Source organism: Lagenorhynchus albirostris, chromosome 7 (genome assembly GCF_949774975.1).
Source record: "Lagenorhynchus albirostris chromosome 7, mLagAlb1.1, whole genome shotgun sequence".
In the NCBI taxonomy this organism is placed as follows: domain Eukaryota; kingdom Metazoa; phylum Chordata; class Mammalia; order Artiodactyla; family Delphinidae; genus Lagenorhynchus; species Lagenorhynchus albirostris.
Window position 1 is genome coordinate 69,814,655 of NC_083101.1, and position 23,020 is coordinate 69,837,674.

Here is a 23,020-nt window from a genome sequence, read left to right on the forward strand (position 1 = left end):
CTTTTAAGTTTCATTAGGTCCCATTTGCTTATTTTTGTTTTTATTTCCATTACTCTAGGAGGTGGGTCAAAAAAGATCTTGCTGTGATTTATGTCAAAGAGTGTTCTTCCTATGTTTTCCTCTGAGAGGTTTATAGTGTCCGGTCTTACATTTAGGTCTTTAATCCATTTTGAGTTTATTTCTATGTATGGTGTTAGGGAGTGTTCTAATTTCATTCTTTTACATGTACCTGTCCAGTTTTGCCAGCACCACTTACTGAAGAGACTGTCTTTTCTCCATTGTATATCCTTGCCTCCTTTGTCATAGATTAGTTGACCATAGGTGTGTGAGTTTATATCTGGTCTTTCTATCCTGTTCCATTGATCTATATTTCTGTTTTTGTGCCAGTGCCATATTGTCTTGATTACTGTAGCTTTGTAGTATAGTCTGAAGACACAGAGTCTGATTCCTCCAGCTCCGTTTTTTCCCCTAAAGATTGCTTTGGCTATTTGGGGTCTTTTGTGTCTCCATACAAATTTTAAGATTTTTTGTTCTAGTTCTGTAAAAAATGCCATTGGTAATTCGATAGGGATTGCACTGAATCTGTAGATTGCTTTGGGTAATATAGTCATTTTCGCAATATTGATTCTTCCAATCCAAGAACATGGTATAGCTCTCCATCTGTTTGTGTCATCTTTGATTTCTTTCATCAGTGTCTTATAGTTTTCTGAGTACAGGTCTTTTACCTCCTTAGGTAGGTTTATTCCTAGGTATTTTATTCCTTTTGTTGCAGTGGTGAATGGGATTGTTTCCTTAATTTCTCTTTCTGATCGTTCATTGTTAGTGTATAGGAATGCAAGAGATTTCTGTGTATTAATTTTGTATCCTGCAACTTTACCAAATTCATTCATTAGCTCTAGTTTTTTGGTGGCATCTTTAGGATTATCTGTGTATAGTATTGTGACATCTGAAAAGAGTGACAGTTTTACTTCTTCTTTTCCAATTTGTATTCCTTTTATTTCTTTATCTTCTCTGATTGCCGTGGCTAGGACTTGAAAAACATAAAAATATATGGTTTTTATTCTTCCATTTGTTAATATGGTGTATCACATTGATTTGCCTATATTGAAGAATCCTTTCATCCTTGGGATAAATCCCACTTGCTCATGGTGTATGATCCTTTTAATGTGCTGCTGGATTCTGTTTGCTAATACTTTGTTGAGGATTTTTGCATCTATATTCATCAGTGATATTGGTCTGTAATTTTCTTTTTTTGTAGTATCTTTGCCTGGTTTTGGTAACAGGGTGATGGTGGCCTTGTAGAATGAGTTTAGTAATGTTCCTTCCTCTGCAATTTTTCAGAAGAGTTTGCGAAGGATGGGTGTTAGCTCTTCTCTAAATGTTTGATAGAATTCACCTGTGAAGCCATCTGGTCCTGGGCTTTTGTTTGTTGGAAGATTTTTAATCACAGTTTCAATTTCATTCCTTGTGATTGGTCTGTTCATATTTTCTATTTCTTCCTGGTTCAGTCTTGGAAGGTTATACCTTTCTTAGAATTTGTCCATTTCTTCCAGGTTGTCCATTTTATTGGCATAGAGTTGCTTGTAGTAGTCTCTTATGGTGCTTGGTATTTCTGCAGTGTCCATTGTAACTTCTCCTTTTTCATTTCTGATTTTATTGATTTGAGTCCTCTCCCTCTTTTTCTTGATGGGTCTGGCTAAAGGTTTATCAATTTTGTTTATCTTCTCAAATAACCAGCTTTTAGTTTTATTGATCTTTGCTATTGTTTCCTTCATTTGTTTTTCAGTTATTTCTGATCTAATCTTCATGATTTCTTTCCTCTACTAACTTTGGGTTTTGTTTGTTCCTCTTTCTCTAGTTCCTTTAAGTGTAAGTTTAGACTGTTTGTTTGAGATGTTTCTTGTCTATTGAGGTAGGATTGTATAGCTATAAACTTCCCTCTTAGAACTGCTTTTGCTGCATCCCATAGGTTTTGGATTGTCGTGTTTTCGTTGTTATTTGTCTCTAGGTATTTTTGATTTCCTCTTTGATTTCTTCAATGATCTCTTGGTTATTTTGTAACGTATTGTTTAGCCTCCATGTGTTTGTGTGTTTTATGTTTTTTTCCCTGTAATTTGTTTCTAATCTCAGTGTTTTGGTTGGAAAAGATGCTTGATATGATTTCTATTTTCTTAAATTTACTGAGGCTTGATTTGTGACCCAAGATGTGATCTCCCCTGGAGAATGTTCTGTGTGCACTTGAGAAGAAAGTGTAATCTGGAATGTACAGATTACATTCCATTCCATGTAGATGGAATGTCCTATAAATATCGCTTAAATCTATCTGGTTTATTGTGACATTTAAAGCTTGTGTTTCCTTATTAATTTTCTGTCTGGGTGATCTGTCCATTGGTGTAAGTGAGGTGTTAAAGTCCCCCTCTATTATTCTGTTACTGTCAATTTCTCCTTTTATGGCTGTTAGCATTTGCCTTATCTTTTGAGGTGGTCCTATGTTGGGTGCATATATATTTATAATTGTTATATCTTTTTCTTGGATCGATCCCTTGATCAGTATGTAGTGTCCTTCCTTGTCTCTTGCAACAGTCTTTATTTTAAAGTCTATTTTATCTGATATAAGTATTGCCACTCCAGCTCTCTTTTGATTTCCATTTGCATGGAATATCTTTTTCCATCCCCTCACTTTCAGTCTGTATGTGTCCCTAGGTCTGAAGTGGGTCTCTTGTAGACAGTATATATACGGGTTGTGCTTTTGTATCCATTCAGCAAGGCTGTGTCTTTTGGTTGGAGCATTTAATCCATTCACATTTAAGGTAATTGTCGATATGTATGTTCCTATTACCATTTTCTTAGTTGTTTAGGGTCTGTCTTTGTAGGTCCTTTTTTCTCTTGTGTTTCCCAAGAAACACTGCTTAGAGAAGTTAGAGAAGTTCCTTTAGCATTTGTTGTAGAGCTGGTTTGGTGGTGCTGAATTCTCTTAGCTTTTGTTTGTCTGTAAAGCTTTTGATTTCTCTGTCGAATCTGAATGAGATCCTTGCTGGGTATAGTAATCTTGGTTGTAGTTTCTTCCCTTTCATCACTTTAAATATATCATGCCACTCCCTTCTGGCTTGTAGAGTTTCTGCTGAGAAATCAGCTGTTTACCTCATGGGGGTTCCCTTGTACGTTATTTGTCGTTTTTCCCTTGTCACTTTTAATAATTTTTCTTTTTCTTTAATTTTTGTCCATTTGATTACTATGTGTCTCGGCATGTTTCTCCTTGGGTTTATCCTGCCTGGGATTCTCTGTGCTTTCTGGACTTGGGTGTCTATTTCCTTTCCGATGTTAGGGAAGTTTTTGACTATAATCTCTTCAGATATTTTCTCGGGTTCTTTCTCTCTCTCTTCTCCTTCTGGGACCCCTGTAATGTGAATGTTGGTGCATTTAATGTTGGCCCAGACGTCTCTTAGGTTTTCTTCATTTTTTCATTCTTTCTTCTTTCTTCTGTTCTGCAGCAGTGAATTCCAGCAATCTATCTTCCAGGTCACTTATCCGTTTTTCTGCCTCAGTTATTCTGCTATTGATTCCTTCTAGTGTAGTTTTAATTTCAGTTATTGTATTGTTCATCTCTGTTTGCTTGTTCTTTAATTCTTCTAGGTGTTTGTTCTTTAATTCTCCTAGGTCTTTGTTAAACATTTCTTGCATGTTCTCGATTTTTGCCTCCATTCTTTTTCCGAGGTCCTGGATCATCTTCACTATCATTATTCTGAATTCTTTTTCTGGAAGGTTACTGTTCTCCCCTTCATTTAGTTGTTTTTCTGGGGTTTTACCTTGTTCCTTCATCTGGTACATAGTCCTCTGCCTTTTTATTTTGTCTATCATTCTGTGAATGTGGTTTTCGTTCCACAGGTTGCAGGATTGTAGTTCTTCTTGCTTCTACTGTCTGCCCTCTGGTGGATGAGGCTTTCTAAGAGGCTTGTGCAAGCTTCCTGATGGGAGGGACTGGTGGTGCGTAGAGCTGGGTGTTGCTCTGGTGGCAGAGCTCAGTAAAACTTTAATCCGATTGTCTGCTGTTGGGTGGGGCTGAGTTCCCTCCCTGTTGGTTGTTTGGCCTGAGGTTACCCAGCGCTGGAGGCTACAGGCTCTTTGGTGGGGCTAATGGTGGACTCTGAAAGGGCTCACGCCAAGGAGTACTTCCCAGAACTTCTGCTGCCAGTGTCCTTGTCCCCATGGTGAGCCACAGCCACCCCCCACCTCTGCAGGAGACTCTCCAACACTAGCTGTTAGGTCTGGTTCATCTCCTATGGGGTCACTGCTCCTTCCCCTGGGTCCTGATGCGCACACTACTTTGTGTGTGCCCTCCAAGAGTGGAATCTCTGTTTCCCCCAGTCCTGTCGAAGTCCTGCAATGAAATCCCACTAGCCTTCAAAGTCTGATTCTCTGGGAATCCTCCTCCCGTTGCCAGACCAGGTTGGGAAGCCTGACGTGGGGCTCAGAAACTTCACTCCAGTGGGTGGACTGCTGTGTTATAATTGTTCTCCAGTTTGTGAGTCACCCACCCAGCAGTTACAGGATCTGATTTTATTGTGATTGCACCCCTCCTACCATCTCATTGCAGCTTCTCCTTTGTCTTTGGATGTGGGGTATCTTTTTTTGGTGAGTTCCAATATCTTCCTGTCAATGATTGTTCAGCAGTTAGTTATTATTTTGGTGTTCTCACAAGAGGGAGTGAGCACACTTCCTTCTACTCCGCCATCTTAAACCAATCTCCCCCAAGACACATGTATTTTTAATGCCTTATAAATGATACATCCTGTTAACCATTATAGTTTTGTTTTTTAACTGGCTATTTTGTCAGTGTGTTAATTTTAAAACAACACTGTGGTTTTGAAAAATAAAAAAACGAGAAGAAACCACCTTGAATCTAACAACTTTAACCTGTTACTTTATTCAAGTCTGCTGCCGTTCTCAGTTCAGTGACACAGGTTGTGTTGACCCTACAAATTTAGTACCATTTTGGCCAGTTGTTTTTCTTTGATATAATTTTTATCCACTTCCAACCCAAGGACTGTTTCCCTCTTGACATATTCTGATGCTTTGTTTTCAGGGCACCTCCACAATGCTGTGTTTGGCAGCTCTTCATGGCATGGTGGCCTTGGTAGGCTCTGAAGGGGATGTAATGCAGGTAAAAAAAAAAGGGGGGGGCGGGGGGGGGAAGAAACCTAAATGTGTACATAGTCACAGCAAGAAAAGAATACCCAATATCTCAGTATGCTAAGGAAAGAACAACATATGATCATGGTATTGTTTACACTGGGCTTTCTAATGCCTTTATATATGGAAAATTGCTCTTGGTCAGGACTTCTTTCTATAGAGATATGTTCCTTATTTTATTTGGTTTGTAGGAATTAAACCTAGTCAACTTATCTACTTTCTGCAAAATTCTCTGAATGAGAAAAGTGATTGGATCCTAAGAAATTTAAAAAGCCATTCATAAGAAACTCCATTTTGCATCTGTGATGTTTAAGTTTATATCTATGTAATTATGCTTTCACTTTAAAATGTTTTGTGTAGTGGACATATGTATATGTAAATTTACAAGTAATTCTAAGGTGTTCCTTTGTTCATACAGTAAAGGTTTATTACGTGACTGCTACATGCCACACTGAACTGGTGCTAGGAAATCTGATTTCATAAAGCATGGGCACTGCCTTCAAGGAGCTCACAGCTTTTGTTTTTGAAATATAAGGATATAATGATAAATTATTTCACAGCTTAGATGATGATAACTCATACACTGGAAATATCATTATTTACTTCTGGGGGGATGCGGGATGGGTATTTCTCCTTTTTCTTTCAGCTGAAGTCAGAAGCCATCCAGTCCTCTCATTTTCAAGGCAGACTTAATGAAGTCATTAGAACTTTAACTCAGGTGAGAAGGGGAATTTCAGACCGTTGAGTGGGAAAACAGATATTCCCCTTTGTGGTCTTTTTTCTTTTTCATGATATAAACTGTTTTACTTAGACAATGGGAAAATCTCTGGTTATTCATGTTGAGTTCAAGGGTCATTGGAGCATGGCTTACGGCCTTGCATAATTTGCTGATCAACACACACCACCTCTGGAAAAAAAGAAAGCTGGCATTTTTGAGTTAAGTTGGCACTGGTTTCTCTTAAAAATTAAAACCTGACCTTGCAAAGAATGTCAGGCCCTCCAGACAAGGAAAAGTGGAAAACAGTCAAAGGGCAGGGCATATATCTAAGCAGAATGGTCAAGAGGCACTAGTTCAGATGTCACTGGTAAAAGTATTTGGGTAAATTATGGTTAGCATTCTCCTTGTCTAAAGAATAAACATGTCCATCTGCTGAGAAATGATTTTATATTTTCAGATTTTTATTTTTAAAAAATCATGATGTTCATTGAATAAACTTAAAATTACAGGATGAAAGAAGCTGAAAAAATATCAATGATGTTCCTCCCAACCTGAAGCAGCTGCTACTAATATTTGGTCATATTTCTTTTTAAGCATTCTTATTTTCTCTGCATAGTTGTATTCTTATCATATGTAGAACTTTGTATCCTAGGCTTTTCACTTAGCATACTTGTTTTCATTCTTGCAAAATATAGCTGGTTATAATACTCACCACATAAAGAAGTTTTAGGAATTCATGGTTTTAAAAGCAAACAAATTTCTGAACAGAAGAAACTCTCTTTTGCATGTATGAATATGAATATTCTCCAAAAAAAATTCTACTGAAACATAAGTTGCTGTAACTTGGGGGAAAATCTATGAATGAAAACTATTATTTTAAAAATCTTATTATGAATGATAAAACAGTAATAGAGCATTATTCAAAGAAGAGAACAAAACAGTATCTCCTTCTACTTTTAAAGGTACTTTAGTTTTAAGCAACTATCGCCTCTTTTTACTTTTTGGATTTTCTTTTCTCATTTTTTGAAAATTCCTTTAGACCAGTCTGACTCAGTGAAAACTGAGACAACCACTGGTACGTTCCATCATGACTGATAGATTCATTCATTCATTCAGCAACACTTGTTGATCACCTCTATGTCCCACGTTTAGTATACTAGACAGTTGATAGTACATCTTGTATATCTCATTACCAGCCAAGCCACCACCTCATGAAAGATTAGTGACCTCCTGTGAGTGGCCTTGTATTGAATAGAATTTGGATCTTGCCCCATCATTGAACTGTTACATTTCATTTATAGGTCATCAGTGTGTCTGGGGTGATTGGTCTTCAGTCAAATGCAATCTGGCTTCTAGGACATCTTCATCTGTCTACTCTGTCCTCAAATCAAAGTAGAACCTCGGGTAAGACTGGAGTCATAGAACACTGGAGCTGGAAGGAGGGATTGCTGACGTGGGGCAATGTGCTTTGTTAAGAGAGTTAATTTTCACAGCTACCCAAGCACAGTAATATCGGTGGTGGATATTACTGTCCCTCTTTTACATCAGAGGAAAATGGACTGTGGAGAGGTCTCCTGACTTGCCCAGGGTCACATGGCAGTAAATGGTAAACATGCAGTTTGAACTAAGATCTGTCGGCCGCCAAAGCCCATGCTCTTTTCACTCTTTCTCTCTGCCTTCCTTGGAGATCGGTTTAGACATTGAGTCTAACCCCATATTTTACAAATGGAGAACCCGAGGCTCAGAAAGATTACATGACTTAGGTACAAGCTTAATGAGAAATTCAGAAACTAGGAATCAGACCCTTGAAGCTTGGAACAGAGTTCTTTTTATTTTACTAGATGTAATCATAGTTTGTATAATATTCATATTTCATTAAAAAACTCTTCATATATGGCTGGAATTCTTCTGGCTCCTGGTTTTGAGAAAATAATTGGGTAAGTACTTTTAAAGATGTATATCTCCTTGGCCTTGGAATTAAAATCCTAGGTCTTAATGTAACAAGGCTTTTTCTATTTCCAGCTTTTTAATAAAAGCAATAAAAATATTTGCAGTTCCCACATGCTTAACTTATGTGTGTACTTGGAGATCTTCTGGGGAAGGCATCACTGTAATGCACTGGGACCTATGGCTACTCCTTGCTCTTTATAGAATTTTGACCACTGGCTCTCTTGGACTCATGCCAGGGAGGTTTAGGTACCAAAGATTCCTCATTAAAACCTAGTTTTACATATCCCCTGACAGGTAGTCTACAGACAGCATTACCATGGGCTACTATAATTACTGTCTCCCTCATTTTCAATCACTCCTCAGCTATAGAAATAGGACATGGTTTCACAGCATTCCCAACATAATGAACTTTAGACAACTAGAAGCTGTCATATTAAAACTGGAAAAGGAAAAAGAAAATAGTCATATTAGAAACCCTTGGTATTGCCAGTTTTGAAGTGCAGTGCTCTCACAAGGTCCTGGTAAAATAGCATGTGTATGTCAGGCTTTTGCTTTTTCACATAGGCTTTTAATTGTTATACTGTGGAGTACACGGTCTGGCCCACATATACTGAAGGCAGGTCGTAGTGAATCATCTTACACCCAGGTTCTTTGGAGCAACATGATTGTGTGTCTGGAAAAGTTGAGCCATCTATCCCAGTAAAAAACATTTCATGAAACAATTATGTGGAACTGGGAGGAAAAGAATCTGGGAAACTCCCAGGACTCAACAAGCATAAATGTCACTCCTGCATTGTTCCAGGTCAGCAGGCACATCTGGTTATTTGCACGTGTTGGTCACATCGAGGTCCCTGCCTTATGAAGTAAGAGACTAGCTGATATTAATGCTGATTGATGTATTTCCATAGTTCATATCTCTGACTCAGGGTGCCCTGAAATAGCCCAGAGAATGGTGGTCTCATCCTAGAAGCCCAGTAGACTCCTTGCTGACACAGAGGAAGTCACTGGGTTGCAGCTCATTGATGTGCCAAAGTGGAAAAGGGTTTTTTTAAACCACTTCAGTACAATTTTTGTCCTCTGTGGTTTTTCAGCCTCCTCTAGATTTACCACCGTTTTAGATTTGCTTGCATAGCCTAAGTGATGACTTCAAGGCCAGTCACTTAACCTAATAGAATTAGTTGCAACCACAGAGTATTGTTCTGAGATTAATGGCATAAACACTTCTGCTTTGTCTCTAGGTTGATATGGCAGCATGAGATCATTATCTTTCCTTCATTAGTCCCACCAGGTTCATTGGTTAATTTGATCATTTTCTGTCTCCACAGTTCCTACGGACTATAGCTATTTGCCTGAAAGCAGTTTTATTAGAGCATCCATTGGCTTCTTCATTACAGGAGGAAAAAAAGGCAAGTGAGCACATTTCTTGAACTCTGTCATACTGTCTACATGTCAAGTTTGTGTGCCCTCAGCTTGCTTCTGTAGAATTAAACAATACAAATCTGAAGGGGTGAATAATTTCTCCTGCCAGATCATCTTTGCAGTAGAGATGACTAGGAGACCAACTACACTAAGTGGTACATAAACATACACACTGTGTGTACTGTTGGAACTACCATACGTGATCTTGGGGGACATGTGAATATCTTAATCTTCCTTTTGGCCATTTTGAAAGTATAAGCGCACATTACTTTTCTTGTCAATTTCAAGTGAGTGTGACCTAAAAAGAGAAAACACACATGGGTGCTGTTTGTATTCCAGGACCAGACTTGGAGGTAAGTCTTCTCCCTGAACCTTGTGTGATCACTTTGTGTTGTTGGAATCACTGGCTCTAGTTCTTAATTTTAGTTTCTGTTGTTTTTCTCTGCACCAGTTGTCCCTTTGTGATTCTTTTTTGCTGCCACACACAACCTAAAGACAGAGATTGAGTGCCTTTTGTTTATAACTGGAGTCAAAATAATGCCACATAAACTATCAAATAAATGCTCTTTAATGATACACACCTACCATTTCATGCTATGAGGAAAAAATGGATCTGAAATGAGCATGTCATGGCTCAGGAACCAGTTTTATGTAATATTCTTTCACTGATGTGTGCTAGTTTCATTCTTCGTTGGGTTGGCTGTGTCAGTCTGGGCAAAATCAGTGCCTGTATTACAACAAGACCATCCCAGTTTTAGGGGAAAAAAAGGTTTTAAACCAATTAAAATGAAGACATCTGGAGACATCTGAAGTCATTGATTAATGAAGGTCATGGAAGGATAAAATCTCACCATTGGAAGGGACATTAAAAGTCATGTCCGTTGTCTAAGTTTCCACTGGGTACAGAAATCCCTGGAGCTTCCAGATTGTAAACTACTTTCATAGGTTGGACATGAATTCCCTTAGTTTCTGCAGTTCTAGAAATTGTGCATATTATCCTCAGGTCGCGACTTAGCATAATTTGCTTTTACATATCCTCAGTAAAAATTGGTATAAGGTTATGTCATGGTTTTACAAGATATGTTTATATATGAACATGTCATATATATAATGTGGAGTTAATTTTTTTTATATTGCCATAAATTAAGTGTTTTTAAAGTACAGAGATGTCTCCATTAGGAGGAAATTGAATTCTTACTAAAGGAACATCTAAAATTTCCATGGCTAGAATAATTCTAGGAACATATATTTTTGCTCTATTTTTTGTTAGTTTGCTCACTGATATCTTATAAAATTTTTAAATGATGATAGCGTGAGATATTTCCATGAAATATAAAACTCTTAAGACCAAATGAAAGACATACTCTTTTTCTTTTCTAGTGACTAAAATGTCATTTGGCTCCCTAGATTCATATTTCTTAACAGAAATGAATTTTCTCTGAATCTTGTGGAAAATTTTGTTAAATGTAATATTTTTATGATTATGCAGTCATGGTACAACAGGAAGTATTCTGTTCTAAAACTGAAAAATCAGGTGAAATTGACATCAGAAACATTATGTAAAATCTTACTATTAAAGCTATTTTAAGACAAATAAATGAAATATTTAAAAAATGCCATATTACCAGTCACATTTTTGGCATTCTCAGGTTGTGGGAGAGGGCTGCCTTCTTGTCAGGTTTACTGACTAGATTCAGAGGAAAATCCATTCAGCCTTGCCCATTACTAATGATGACCCCAGAGGAGTGGAGGCCGTGGGAGGCTGACCTCCGCCTCGGAAGCCCATTTACAAAAACAAAACCAGACCCTGCTCTATGGGTCTAAATGGGATGGCCAAATGTGGAGGTGTGCATGCAAACAAGTGTTTTCTTCTTCAATATGCCCAGCTCATTTGAATTTTAATAACTCCCTTCTGAAGCAGCTTTTGAGTTTAAATGTCTGGGTGTCACTCATCAGAGCCCAGTGGCGCTGCTGATAGGAAGGATGACAACTTTGGTGAGCTCTTTAGAGGAAGAAATGGCTTGAGAGGATAAAAATCATGCTTGGCATAGGCAGAAGAGAGAAAACTTTAGGGATAGCATGGCTTCGTTGCCTCTCTATGCCATTTAGTAACTCACAAGAGGAAGAAAAATGTGATGAGTTATCCCTGATTCACACATATGCCAGGTTGAGATTGGATGTCATGATCTCAGTTTTAGCCAATCAGATTTGAGATAGTGAATATATTAATCTGCTTCAAATGTTTAGGGCTTTTCTCATTCTAGATACTCACTTTAGTACTCATACAACAGAACATACCATATGTTCATAGCATCTATTCCTTCATACAGGCCTACATTTTAAAACCATGCCAAACAGATAAAATTCCTTCCAATTTTAAGACTGCAGTTAATAGTTTTGAATATAACTGTTTTTTTGCTATACCCTATAACATTTTCTCTTCTTCCCTAATAGCCCCACCTTCTAGCAGATATAATATTCCTTAGCCCTTGTCATCATCATAATCTATTCTATGGACATTTCTTGGCTGTGCTATGCTTAAAATTTGCTTATAATCTAATTCCGCTTATCATGGAATTATTTTTTATCTTAAGGGCCTCTAAATTTTGACTCTTATTTTTGCTTCTTTTCTGTACATTTATTCTTTTTCCTGATTTCTGATCTTTGTTTTTTCTCAACCTCATGGCATATTCAGATTTCATCAAGATTTTACCTACTTTTTAAACAAAACACTTAAAATGTATTAAAAGTACTTAATAAAAATAATCATTTTTTTTGGTGATAACATTTAGGTATTTCTACCTAATCATTTAGGATTATTTTTCTTATCATTCTCTTGCTGGGGAATGTGACTTTCTAAGCTTTAATTTTTCTATTAGGCTTTAAAGTTTACAATAAGAAGTATTAATTCACAGAAAGTATATTTAAATCCTTGTAAGAAAGTCAGTATGAATGGCATTTCCTTCTCGATATGGATTCATTGGTCAGCGATTTGAGCGTATAAGTGTTGGGCTTGTACATATACTGTCGATAGGTAGATTCTCAGTTGATCATTTTTGGATTACTAGCATGAGATATAATTGTTGATGAGTCTAGCCAAGAGAGCAGAATATAGAATAAATGATATGAGAAAGCTATTTCTATTTTTCTGATGAAATTATGGAGTTGGTTACCAAAAGTTTGTTATTTTTAAGTATTTTAGTTTGGTAATAGTTTACCTATACAATTCTTTTTAAAAAGTTATTAGAAATGAATACATGTGTATAACACTAAGTTCAAAAATGGTATGAAGAAAAAGAAAGAATCCTCTTAATCTCACCACCTAGAGATAGCCTCAGTAGATATTCCAGTGTATGTCCTCTAGATATGCGTGTGTTATATTATATTGAATCATAAAATGTATATTATTGTCTTTTTAAAAAAATTAACAAGTTTCCATGTAAATGGACATAATCACCACTCATCCCCTGAAAAGAAGGGTTGAGGAAGCATGAAAAGAATCCTTGCATCACTTTCTAGACAGGTTTTAATATGATATGTTTGGGGAGTAGTTAATTTCTATTTTTTTGTTGTAAACATCATAAAAATATTTGAAAGGAAAAAAGTCACCAATTATCCCATAACTTTCTAACAGCTATTATCATTTAAAGTTTTTACTTTTTAATTTGTTCCTGTTATGCACACACAATGTTTACATATTTACCAGTATACATAAACTTTGTCTTTTTTAACTTAATATTATATTGTAAACATTTCCCTATTTTCCATATATCTCCATAATTATCATTAAAAATGATTACCATTATCATTAATAATGATAATGACTGACAGTAGAATGTTCTGTCAAGTCGATGAATCATAACTAACCCATTTCCCTATAGATCATTTAAAATGTTTCCATTATAGAGAACATCCTTGTGCATATAGCTTTCCTTAGGATAAACTGTCAGCAATTTATTAGTGGCCAAGAGTCTGAGGATTTGATGACTACAGAGATGGCATGGCCTCATTGCTCTTCAAAAGGACTGTAGCAGATTTCAGTACCTCGGCCCTGTCTGAGTATCATAGTACAGCAGCATATCATAGAGGTTAAAAGCGTGGGAGCCAGACTGCCTGGGTTCATACCCCACTTATACTGCCTGCTGGCTATGTCACTTCAGGCAAGCTACTTAAGTCTGTAATCCTCAATTGCTTCTGTAAAGTGGAGAAAATAATTGAATCTTCTTTCTAGAGTTTTTTGTAAGGATTATGAGTTTATGAGCCATCCTCAGGCTGACGAGCTCGTTGTGAAGACAGAATATAAAACATGGACCTTCAGCCACAGTGAATGCAGCTCTGGGTGCCGGGATAGTCAAAGGTGTTGGCAAGGAGAGGAAAGGAAGGCACACTGGCACAACTTCCGATCAGGCAAGAACAGCAATGGAAGTGAAGGCACTTGAGGAAGCTCAGGTTGGGAGTTCCCTGTGTCTTTCTGCCTGTGTCCTTTTTTGCATCCCTGCATCCCTGGTGGTGACTCTCTGGTGTCTGCCACAGGCAGGGGAAACCTTCAGTTCAGGAGGGAAGAAGTCAGAAGTCAAGGCGTTGGTAGGGTGGGTTCTTTCTGGGGGCTCTGAACGAGAATCTTTTCCACGCTTTTCTCACAGCTTCACTTTATGTAACAGTGCTTAGGAAACAAATAAAGAATAAACCCTTTCTAGTTATCATATTACAAAGCAAACCATCAGATAGATAAAACAAATGACTACAATAAAAGCCAAGCAGGTATAAAATGATACTTTAAGACTAATTTGCATTCATTGTCAGAAGGAATGAACATTTTTGTATGTATTTACTATTTGAGATGTCGTTTTTTTTTTTATTAAATGTTAGATGTGCTTTAAAATTTATTTTACTTTTTATTTTAAAATAATTTAAAACTTACCAAAAAGTGAAAACAGCCAGATCACTTCTAATATTCCTTTCACCCAGAGACCCTATTCAAGTTTCCCTGACAGCCCAAATGATGGCTTTAGCAGAACAAGAATTTAATCCAGAATGTCACACTTGTCATCTCTTTGGTCCTCTTCAGTCTGGAACATTGCCTCGGTTGTTCTGTCTTTCATGACTTTAACATGTTTTAGGATTAGAAGCCAGTTGTTTTACAGAGCACTTTTCTGTTTGGGTTTGCCTGGTGTTCCTCACATGAGAGGTCAGTCACCTTTGGCAAGAATGTTACAGCCATGGAGGCCTGCTCTGCTCACTGCATCCCTTCGGGTGGTACACGATGTCTGTCTTCCTCCACCAAAGTGATGCTAACTTTGATCACTTGGATAAGGTGATCTCTTCCAGGTGTCTCCTCATTAAAGTTCCTCCTTTCCTTTTATCATCAAGAAATATTTTATGTGGAGATATTTTGAGACTTTATGAATATCCCATTTTCATCCTACTTTCACCCATTAGTTTAGGTATCCATTAATGTTTTCTTGACTGAGTTATTACTCTGATGATTGCCAATAGGTGATTCTTAAAATTCCATTATCCCATTTACACTTCTTGGTAGGCTTTCTTCTGAAAGGAAAAGCTGCCTCCTTCCCTCCCTCCCTCTTCCATCCTTCCTTCTTTCCTTGCTTCCTTTCTTTTTCTTTCTTCCTTTCTTTCTTTCTTTCAATATGGACTGCTGAACTCCTATTATTCAATTATTTATTATTCAGTTATTCATGATTTTGATCCTCAAATTGTTCCAGACTAGATCAGAAAGAGCCTCTTTAAGTTGACTCTTGTGTCCTTTTGAGATAACCTTATCATTCTTTGAGTACCTCCTTTTCTTTGTGGCACACAAAGATGTTCTAGGTTCATCTTGTATTATCCTTAGCCTTGTAATAGCCAGGTAACTCAAGTTTCTTCTCGTGGAGAAAGATATTTAGAAGCCAAGATCTTGGGTACAAATTACTGCATTGCTACTGCGATAATCGCTGCTCCTAGGCCCTTTCAGTGGACAGTTAGGAAATTCTCTCTTTCTCTCCTTCTTTCCCTCCCTCCCTCCCTCCCTCTCTCTCTTTCTCTCTCACATATTGTCTATATTTATTCTTATATCTAGCTATATATATTGAAAAACTTGAGTTCACACCAATATCTCCAGTTCAACATCACAGGCTTCCTTCTGCATTTCCTCCTTCTCATCTGTAACTTTCTTCTCTGACTTTAAGAAACCTGACTCCCATTATTCTCAATGTATTTGCCACAGTCCTGCTAAAGCTGCCTTCCTCTCTCCCAGGTCCTGATTTCCACTGAGCAGCCACCCTGCTTGGCAGCCTTCCTGGTGCTAAGGGGCTCAGGGATGTTTTTGTTTCTGATAACACTGGATGATATTGAAGTACTTGGTCCTAAGAAAGAACATCCTACCAACTCTTAGTATCTGACTGACATATTGGAATCATCAACTGTTTTCAACAGCTGTCTTGATTATAGAGTGGTTTCTGGCAAGGGGCTAAGCATCTGTTAATCTCTCAAAATATGTCATGCTGTCATTATGTCTACCTGTGTTTTCTAAGGACTTTGTCTAGAAAAATTCGACTCATCCTTTCCATCTTGTTTTAAACATCCTTTCCTCAGTGGAGGATAAGACAGGATTCCCTGATGTTCCCAGATTAGTATAGATTTCTTATGTGATACTTTATGTTTTTCATAGTACTTTACATATGTGAAATTATTTGCTTAATTATTTGTGATTCTTTGTTTAAAGTCTGTCTTTCCCAGTAGACTGTAATTTCCTCAAGGGCAGGAAGAACATGTGGGTTTTATCCTAAATGCTTAGTACAGAGTACTTGGCATGTAATAGTTTTCAAGTATTTGTTGATCTACCACTTTAAACATATATATATGTGTGTGTGTGTGTAATCATATAATATATATATTATATATGTGTATATACATATATATATTGCTTCTAAACAACGCTAATGATGGAGAAGGTAAAGACATATCCACACCATACAAGCGACATGTTGGTGATGGGGAACAGACACACCAGTGGCTGTTAGCCTACTTGTTATCAGACTTTTCCTATAGGAGTTACACATGTGCATTGTGGCATTGAGATCTGATCCTTTTTGTAGCCAGAGTATGTGTGATAATGGGTCCTGTTGTAATGAATTATGTTCGGATATGCCATTTATATCAGGGTTCTTTGAGGCTGTCAACTGGATGAGGGATTTAAAGCAACTTTGTACCGGATTTTAAGACATCTGGATCCTTTTAACAAGTACTGTTAGGTCTTCTCAGTTCCAAATCCATTGTCTGTAAAGCATTCCAGTATTTCTTTTTGTCTAAGGCACTTGGGTGAAAGATAGAGTGCTGTAATAAGGGAACTGATCCTTCCCATAGCTTAGATTTGGATTCTTGTGTCCAATGCTAAAGATCTCTGGGGAGGGAACCATGTGACTGTTCTCCCATTTTGGGGCTCGCTCTCTCTCCATACCTCCCCGCAAATGCTTAGAACTACCAGGTATTTTCTCCATTCCTAACAGCTGCTATAATTTCTTTCATTCCAGTTGGTTTCAGAATTAGTTCCCTGCAAATATAGTGGAAAATTTTGTGTGATTCTAGCTATGCTAGTCCACACTGATTCTCTGCTTTTTTAAAAAGTGGGAAATGTATTGCATTATAGTACTTACTTGATTTTCACCCCTGTGCTCCATTTTACAAGTTCTCCTTGTTTCTGACACTTGCTTGTATATTAATTAGGTCAGTTCTAAAGAGTATGGAAGCAACATGTAAAGTGTTTCAATAGTAAAGTGCAGTTACTGGTGAAAGTTCTGTTGTCCTGTCAAGAGAGAGTTTGTTGTCTAAGCAATAAAGGATATAGAAAATGGCCATATTTTATATTGGGTCCTGGTATTAGAGGACAGGTTGAATGTCTTTCCTGATTCTCTAGATCCTCTGGAAACTGCAAGTTTTCTGTAGTGAATTCTATAGAAGAACCTGGAATATAACTTTATATAGTTTTAAAAACACTTGATCTGAGGAAAAAATTAAACAGAAATCTGCTTATGAATTAAAGATTTACAATATAGAATTGGATTTATGTCCTTAATAGGAGTGAAGAGTAATTCTTTTTTTTTTTTTTTTTTTTAGAATAATAAGCTTTTCCTACCTGGTAATGGCATTTCTAGAATATAGAACATTATTTTTATAAATTTATTTATTTTGGGCTGTGTTGGGTCTTCATTGCAGTGTGAGGGCTTCTCATTGCAGTGGCTTCTCTTGTTGCGGAGCCCGAGCTCTAGGCACACAGGCTTCAGTAGTTGTGGCTCATGAGCTCTAGAGAGCAGGCTCAGTAGTTGTGGTGCACAGGCTTAGTTGCTCCGTTGCATGTGGGATCTTCCCGGACCAGGGTTCGAACCCGTGTCCCCTGCATTGGCAGGAGGATTCTTAACCACCGCACCACCAGGGAAGCCCAGTGAAGAGTAATTCTATGTCCAGATATTTACTATACTATCTGCCAGTTCATTAGGCTATTTCTGTGAATCGTGAGCCAAAAGGCCCCCCAAGAGCAGCTTAAATTTCGTTGTCATTGTTTTGTGAAATCAAAGACTCCAATTTGCAGCCAACTTTGTGGACAGCTGCCACATGTGGATAATCAGTATAGAGTTATGTGAATACCCAACCAGTTAATTCCTATCATAGCATTTTTATTTTTATCACACCTGATTTTTCCTTGTCTGTTTTTCCTGTCACTAGAGTATAAGCTCCATGAGCATGGTGACCTCTTCTGCCTGTTCAACACCGTCTCCACTGTCTGGTAGCTAATAGATACTCAGTTGAATAAATGAATGTGTTTAAGAATATATTTACTTTTTTGGTCAGAAATTCTTCTACTTGTAATAGCAATGGTTAACTCCCTGATAATATTTCCTGTAATCCTAGTACTACATCACAAGGTGGAATTGAAATAAAGCTTCAGTTACTGGTAACACAGCATAGAGGAGTGGCAGGTGTGTTGAGCTTTTAACATTTTCAAAAAGCAAAAAAGTGTTGGTTGGAGGGGAGAGAAACAGCACTGGAAGGCACACAACTAGTTTTATTATACTTTCCCAAGTTGGCAGAGGCAAAGGTACAGAGGTAGGTTTGTTGGGGGCTACCTAAGAAAATATGCTGATTCTTGAGATAGCTGTAGAAACATCAGAGAAAGGCCTGCATTAGAAGTATGGGTTTACTAGTCATCAACGCCTAAGTAGTCTGTGAAATTATGAGTAAATGAGCTTAGGCAGTGATAGCAATTATGTTAGGGTAATTTTTATTACAGAAAACAATGACTTGCTTCAAGTGACTCAGTATTTACTGCAAGGATTCATAGGTTTCCCAGAAATCTAAGGACAGAAACTATTCTCAACCCTCAGAGTATCAGGAGCAGAAAGATACCAGGCATCAAGACTTTATCTTGCTTTCTGTCTGCCTGCCCAGGGCTGCACTGTATCGATCTCTTCCATGGATTCTGCTTTTCTCATCAAAGACTGCTTCATCCCTTTCTCTTCTTCTTGTGCTTGTGTGTGTGAGTGTGTGTGTGTCTGTGTGTGTGTGGTAAAAGACACATAACATAAAATTTATCATTTTAACCATTTTAAAGTGTACAATTCAGTGGCGTTTAGTACATTCACAATATTAGGCCACTGTCTAGTTCCAGAACATTTTCATCACCCCAAAAGGAAACCTTGTACTCCCTGAGCAATTGCTTCCATTCCCCCATTTCCCCCAGCCCCTAACAGCCAAAATCTGCTTTCTGTCTCTGTGGATTTGCCTCTTCTGCATATTTCATTTAAATGGCATCATATGCCATATGGCCTTTTGTGATGGGCTTCTTTCGCTTAGCATAATGTTGTCAATGTTCATCCATGTGGTGGCAAGTATCAATATTTAGTTCCTTTTTTATGACTGAATAATATTCCAGTGCATGGATATGCATTTTATTTATCCATTCATCTGTTCATGGGCATTTGGGTTGTTTCTACCTTTTGGCCATTATGAGTGGTGCTGCTGTGGAGACTTGTGTACAGGTTTTTGTTTGAATACCAGTTTTCAATTCTTTTGGGTATGTATCTAGGGGTGGAATTGCTCGGTCATATAGTAATTCCATATAATTTTTTGAGGAACTGCCAAACTGTTTTTCCACAGTGGCTGCACCATTTTATATTCCTACTAGCAATGTATGAGGGTTCCAATTCCTCCACATCCTTTCCAACATTTGTCCTTTCTCCGTTATTATTATTATCATTATTATTATCATCCTATTGAATGTGAAGTGATCACTTAGTTTTGATTTGTGTTTCCCTAATGACTAATGAGGTTAAGCAACTTCAACTACTTGTTGGTATATCTTCTTCGGAGAATTATCTGTTCAAGTCCTTTGATCATTTTAAAAATTAGATTGTCTTTTTGTTGTCGAATTGTAAGAATTATTTGTGTATTCTGGATGCTGTACCCTTATCATATATACAATTTGCCAATGTTTTATTGCATTCTCTAGGTTGTCTTATCAATTTGTTGATAATATCCTTGGACACACAAGTTTTTAACACTGACAAAGTCCAATTCATCTTTTTTCCTTTTGTTGCTCATATTTTTGGTCATACCTTAAGAATTCATTGCCAAATCAAAGGTCATGAAGACTTACCTCTATGTTTTCTTCTAAGAGTTTTACAGTTTAATTCTTATATTGTCATTGACCCATTTTAAGTTAAGTTTTGTATGTGGTGTTAGGTAGGGATCCAGCTTCATTATTTACACCTGAATACCTAGTTGTCCCAGCACCATTTGTTGAAGAGACCCTTCTTTCTCCTATTGAGTGGTCTTAGGACCCTTGTCAAAAATCAATTGGCCATAAATGTTTGGGTTTATTTCTGGCTTCCCAATTCTATTCCATTTGTTATATGTCTATCCTTATATTTGCCAGTACCACACTGTTTTGATTATTGTAGCTCTGTAGTAAGTTTTGAAATTGGTATGTGTGAGTCCTTTAAATTTTCCTTTTTCAAGATTGTTTTGACTATTTGCGCCCCCTTGCAATTTCATATAAATTTGAGAATCAACTTTTCCATTTCTGCAAAAAAGGTTGTTGAAATTTTGATAGGTATTGTGTTGAATCTGTAGATAGCTTTGAGTAGTATCATCTTAACAATATTAAATATTCCAATCCATGAACTCAAGATGTCTTTCCATTTATTTAGATTTTCTTTTACTTCCTTCAGCAATGTTTTGTACTTTCAGTGTGTGTGTCTTTTACCTTGGTTAAATTTATTTCCCGATATTTTATTCTTTTGGGTACTATTGCATGTGGAATTGTTTCTTAATTTCCTTTTCAGATTATTCATTGCTGGGATATAGAAACACAAATAATTTTTGCTTGTTGATCTTATACCCTGTAACTTTACTAACTTCTCTTTTTCTGTGTATAGGATCATGTCATCTGCAAATAGAGATAGCTTTACTTTTTCCTTTCCAATCTGGATGCCTTTTATTTCTTTTTCTTGCCTAATGGCTCTGGCTAGAACATCCAATACAAAGTGGTGACAGTGAGCATCCTTGTCTTGTTCCTGATTGTAGAGGAAAAGATTACAGTCTTGCACCATTGAATATGATTTTCACTGTGGGTTTTTTCACAAATGCGCTTTATCATATTAAGATAATTCCATTCTATTCCTAATTTTCTGAGTATTTTTTTGTCATGAAAGAATGTTGGATTTTATCAAAAGCTCTCTGTGTCAGTTGAGATGATCATATGTTTTTCCTCCCTTCATTCTGTTAATGTGGTATATATTACATTGATTGATTTTCTTATGTTGTGTAGCACTTTTATTCCTGGGATAAATCCTGTGTGGTCATCATGTATAGTCCTTTTAATATGCCCTTGGATTCAGTTTACTAGTGTTTTGTTGAGAATTTACACATCTATATACGTAACAAGGAGTGGTTTGTAGTTTTCTTTTATTGTGTTGTCTTCATCTAGCTTTGGTATCAGGCTAATGCTGGTCCCATAGAATGAGCTAGGAAGTATTCCCTCCTCTTCTGTTTTTTGGAAGAAACTGAGAAGGATTGGTGTGAATTCTTCTTTAAGTGTTTGGTAGAATTCACCAGGAAAACCATCTGGTTCTGAACTTTTCTTTGTTGGGAGGTCTTTGATTACTGATTCAGTCTCTTTACTTGTTATAGGTCTGTTCATATTTTCTATTTGTTCTTGAGTCGGTTTTGGTAATTTGTGTGTTTTTAGGAATTTGTCCATTTCATCTAGATTATCCAATTTGTTACATACAACTTTTTCATAGTTTTCTCTTATAATCCTTTTTATTTCTGTAAGGTTGATAGCAATGTCATCACTTTCATTTCTAATCTTAGTTACTTGCATCTTCCTTCCCAATCAGTATACCTGTTACTTAATTTTCTTATCTTATTGTGTAAGCTAGGTCTTCCAATATAGTATTGAAATGCCATGGTGAGAAGAAACATCCTTACCTTGTTCCTAATCCTAGTTTTACATCAATAAGTATGATGTTAGCTGTTTTTTTAATAGATATGCTTTATCTAGTTGATGAAGGTTATTTTTTTATAGATATGCTTTATCCAGTTGATGACGTTCCGCTGTATTCCTAGTTTACTGAGAGTTTTTATCATGAATGGGTGCTGGATTTTGTCAAATGCTTTTTCTGCATTTATTGATATATATTCATATGATTTTTCTTCTTTAGCCTACTGATGTGATAGATTACATTAATTGATTTTCAAATGTTGAACCAGCCTTGCATACCTGGGATAAGTTCTACTTGGTTGTGGTGTATAATTCTTTTTATACATTGTTGGATTTAATTTGCTAATATTTTCTTAAAGATTTTTGCATCTATGTTCATAAGAAATATCTGTAGTTTTCTTATGTCTTAGTCTGGTTTTGCTATTAGTGTAATGCCATCCTCATGGAATGAGTTAGGTAATATTCCCTCTGCTTTTATCTTCTGAAAGAGATTAAAGAGAATTGGTATAATTTCTTCTTTACATGTTTGGTAGAGTTCAGCAGTGAACCCATCTGGCCCTGTTGCTTTCTCTTTTGGAAGGTTATTAATTATTGATTCAGTTTTTAAATAGATGTAGTTCTCTTCAGATTGTCTGTATCTTCTTGTATGAATTTTGGCAGATTGTGTCTTTCAAAGAATTGGGTCATTTCATCTAGGTTATCAAATTTGTGGGCCCTCCAGCATTGCATCAATTGTAGTTCAGATTTTCTTACCCCAGCACTGTTCCTGCAGCATCCACTCATGAGTCTCTGCTCTGATAAGCCATGACTCCCTGTATTCATCTGTCTGTCTCTCTAGTCTTGGAGGCAGCAGTTTGCCCTGTTTTCTTCCCTTTCTTAAGGATCCAAGAAGAGTTGTTGATTCTTCAGTCTGTTCAGCTTTTTACTTTTATACCAGAGTGGTAACTTCCAAGCTCCTTACATGCAGAACCGGAAACCAAAAGTCTCTCCTTTTATTAAAACTTTTTTTAAATTATAAAAAACATTTAAAATTTACCATCATAACCATTTTTAAGTATACATTTATATAGTGTTAAGTATATTCACATCATTGTTAAACTAATCTCCAGAACTTTTTCATCTTGCAAAACTGAAACTTTATACCCACTAAGCAATAATACCTACCCTTTTTCCCTTCCCCGACCCGTGGTAACCACGATTCTACTTTCCATATCTATTAATTTGACTATTTTAGATGCCAGGTATAA

The 23,020-nt window shown here is 36.9% G+C and overlaps 2 protein-coding genes across 2 annotated transcripts in view; one reads left to right on the forward strand and one right to left on the reverse strand.

The window, feature by feature from the left end:
- The window catches only part of HACD4 (3-hydroxyacyl-CoA dehydratase 4), an 807,943-nt gene that overhangs the window by 700,281 nt on the left and 84,642 nt on the right, over positions 1-23,020 (reverse strand). The gene's annotated exons all lie outside the window — the stretch shown is intronic.
- The window catches only part of FOCAD (focadhesin), a 290,793-nt gene that overhangs the window by 242,968 nt on the left and 24,805 nt on the right, over positions 1-23,020 (forward strand). The window contains exons 31-34 of the mRNA XM_060155133.1: positions 5,084-5,161; positions 5,837-5,908; positions 7,210-7,312; positions 9,184-9,264. Of these exons, the coding sequence (XP_060011116.1) occupies positions 5,084-5,161; positions 5,837-5,908; positions 7,210-7,312; positions 9,184-9,264 (334 nt within the window). The remainder of the gene's footprint in view (positions 1-5,083; positions 5,162-5,836; positions 5,909-7,209; positions 7,313-9,183; positions 9,265-23,020) is intronic.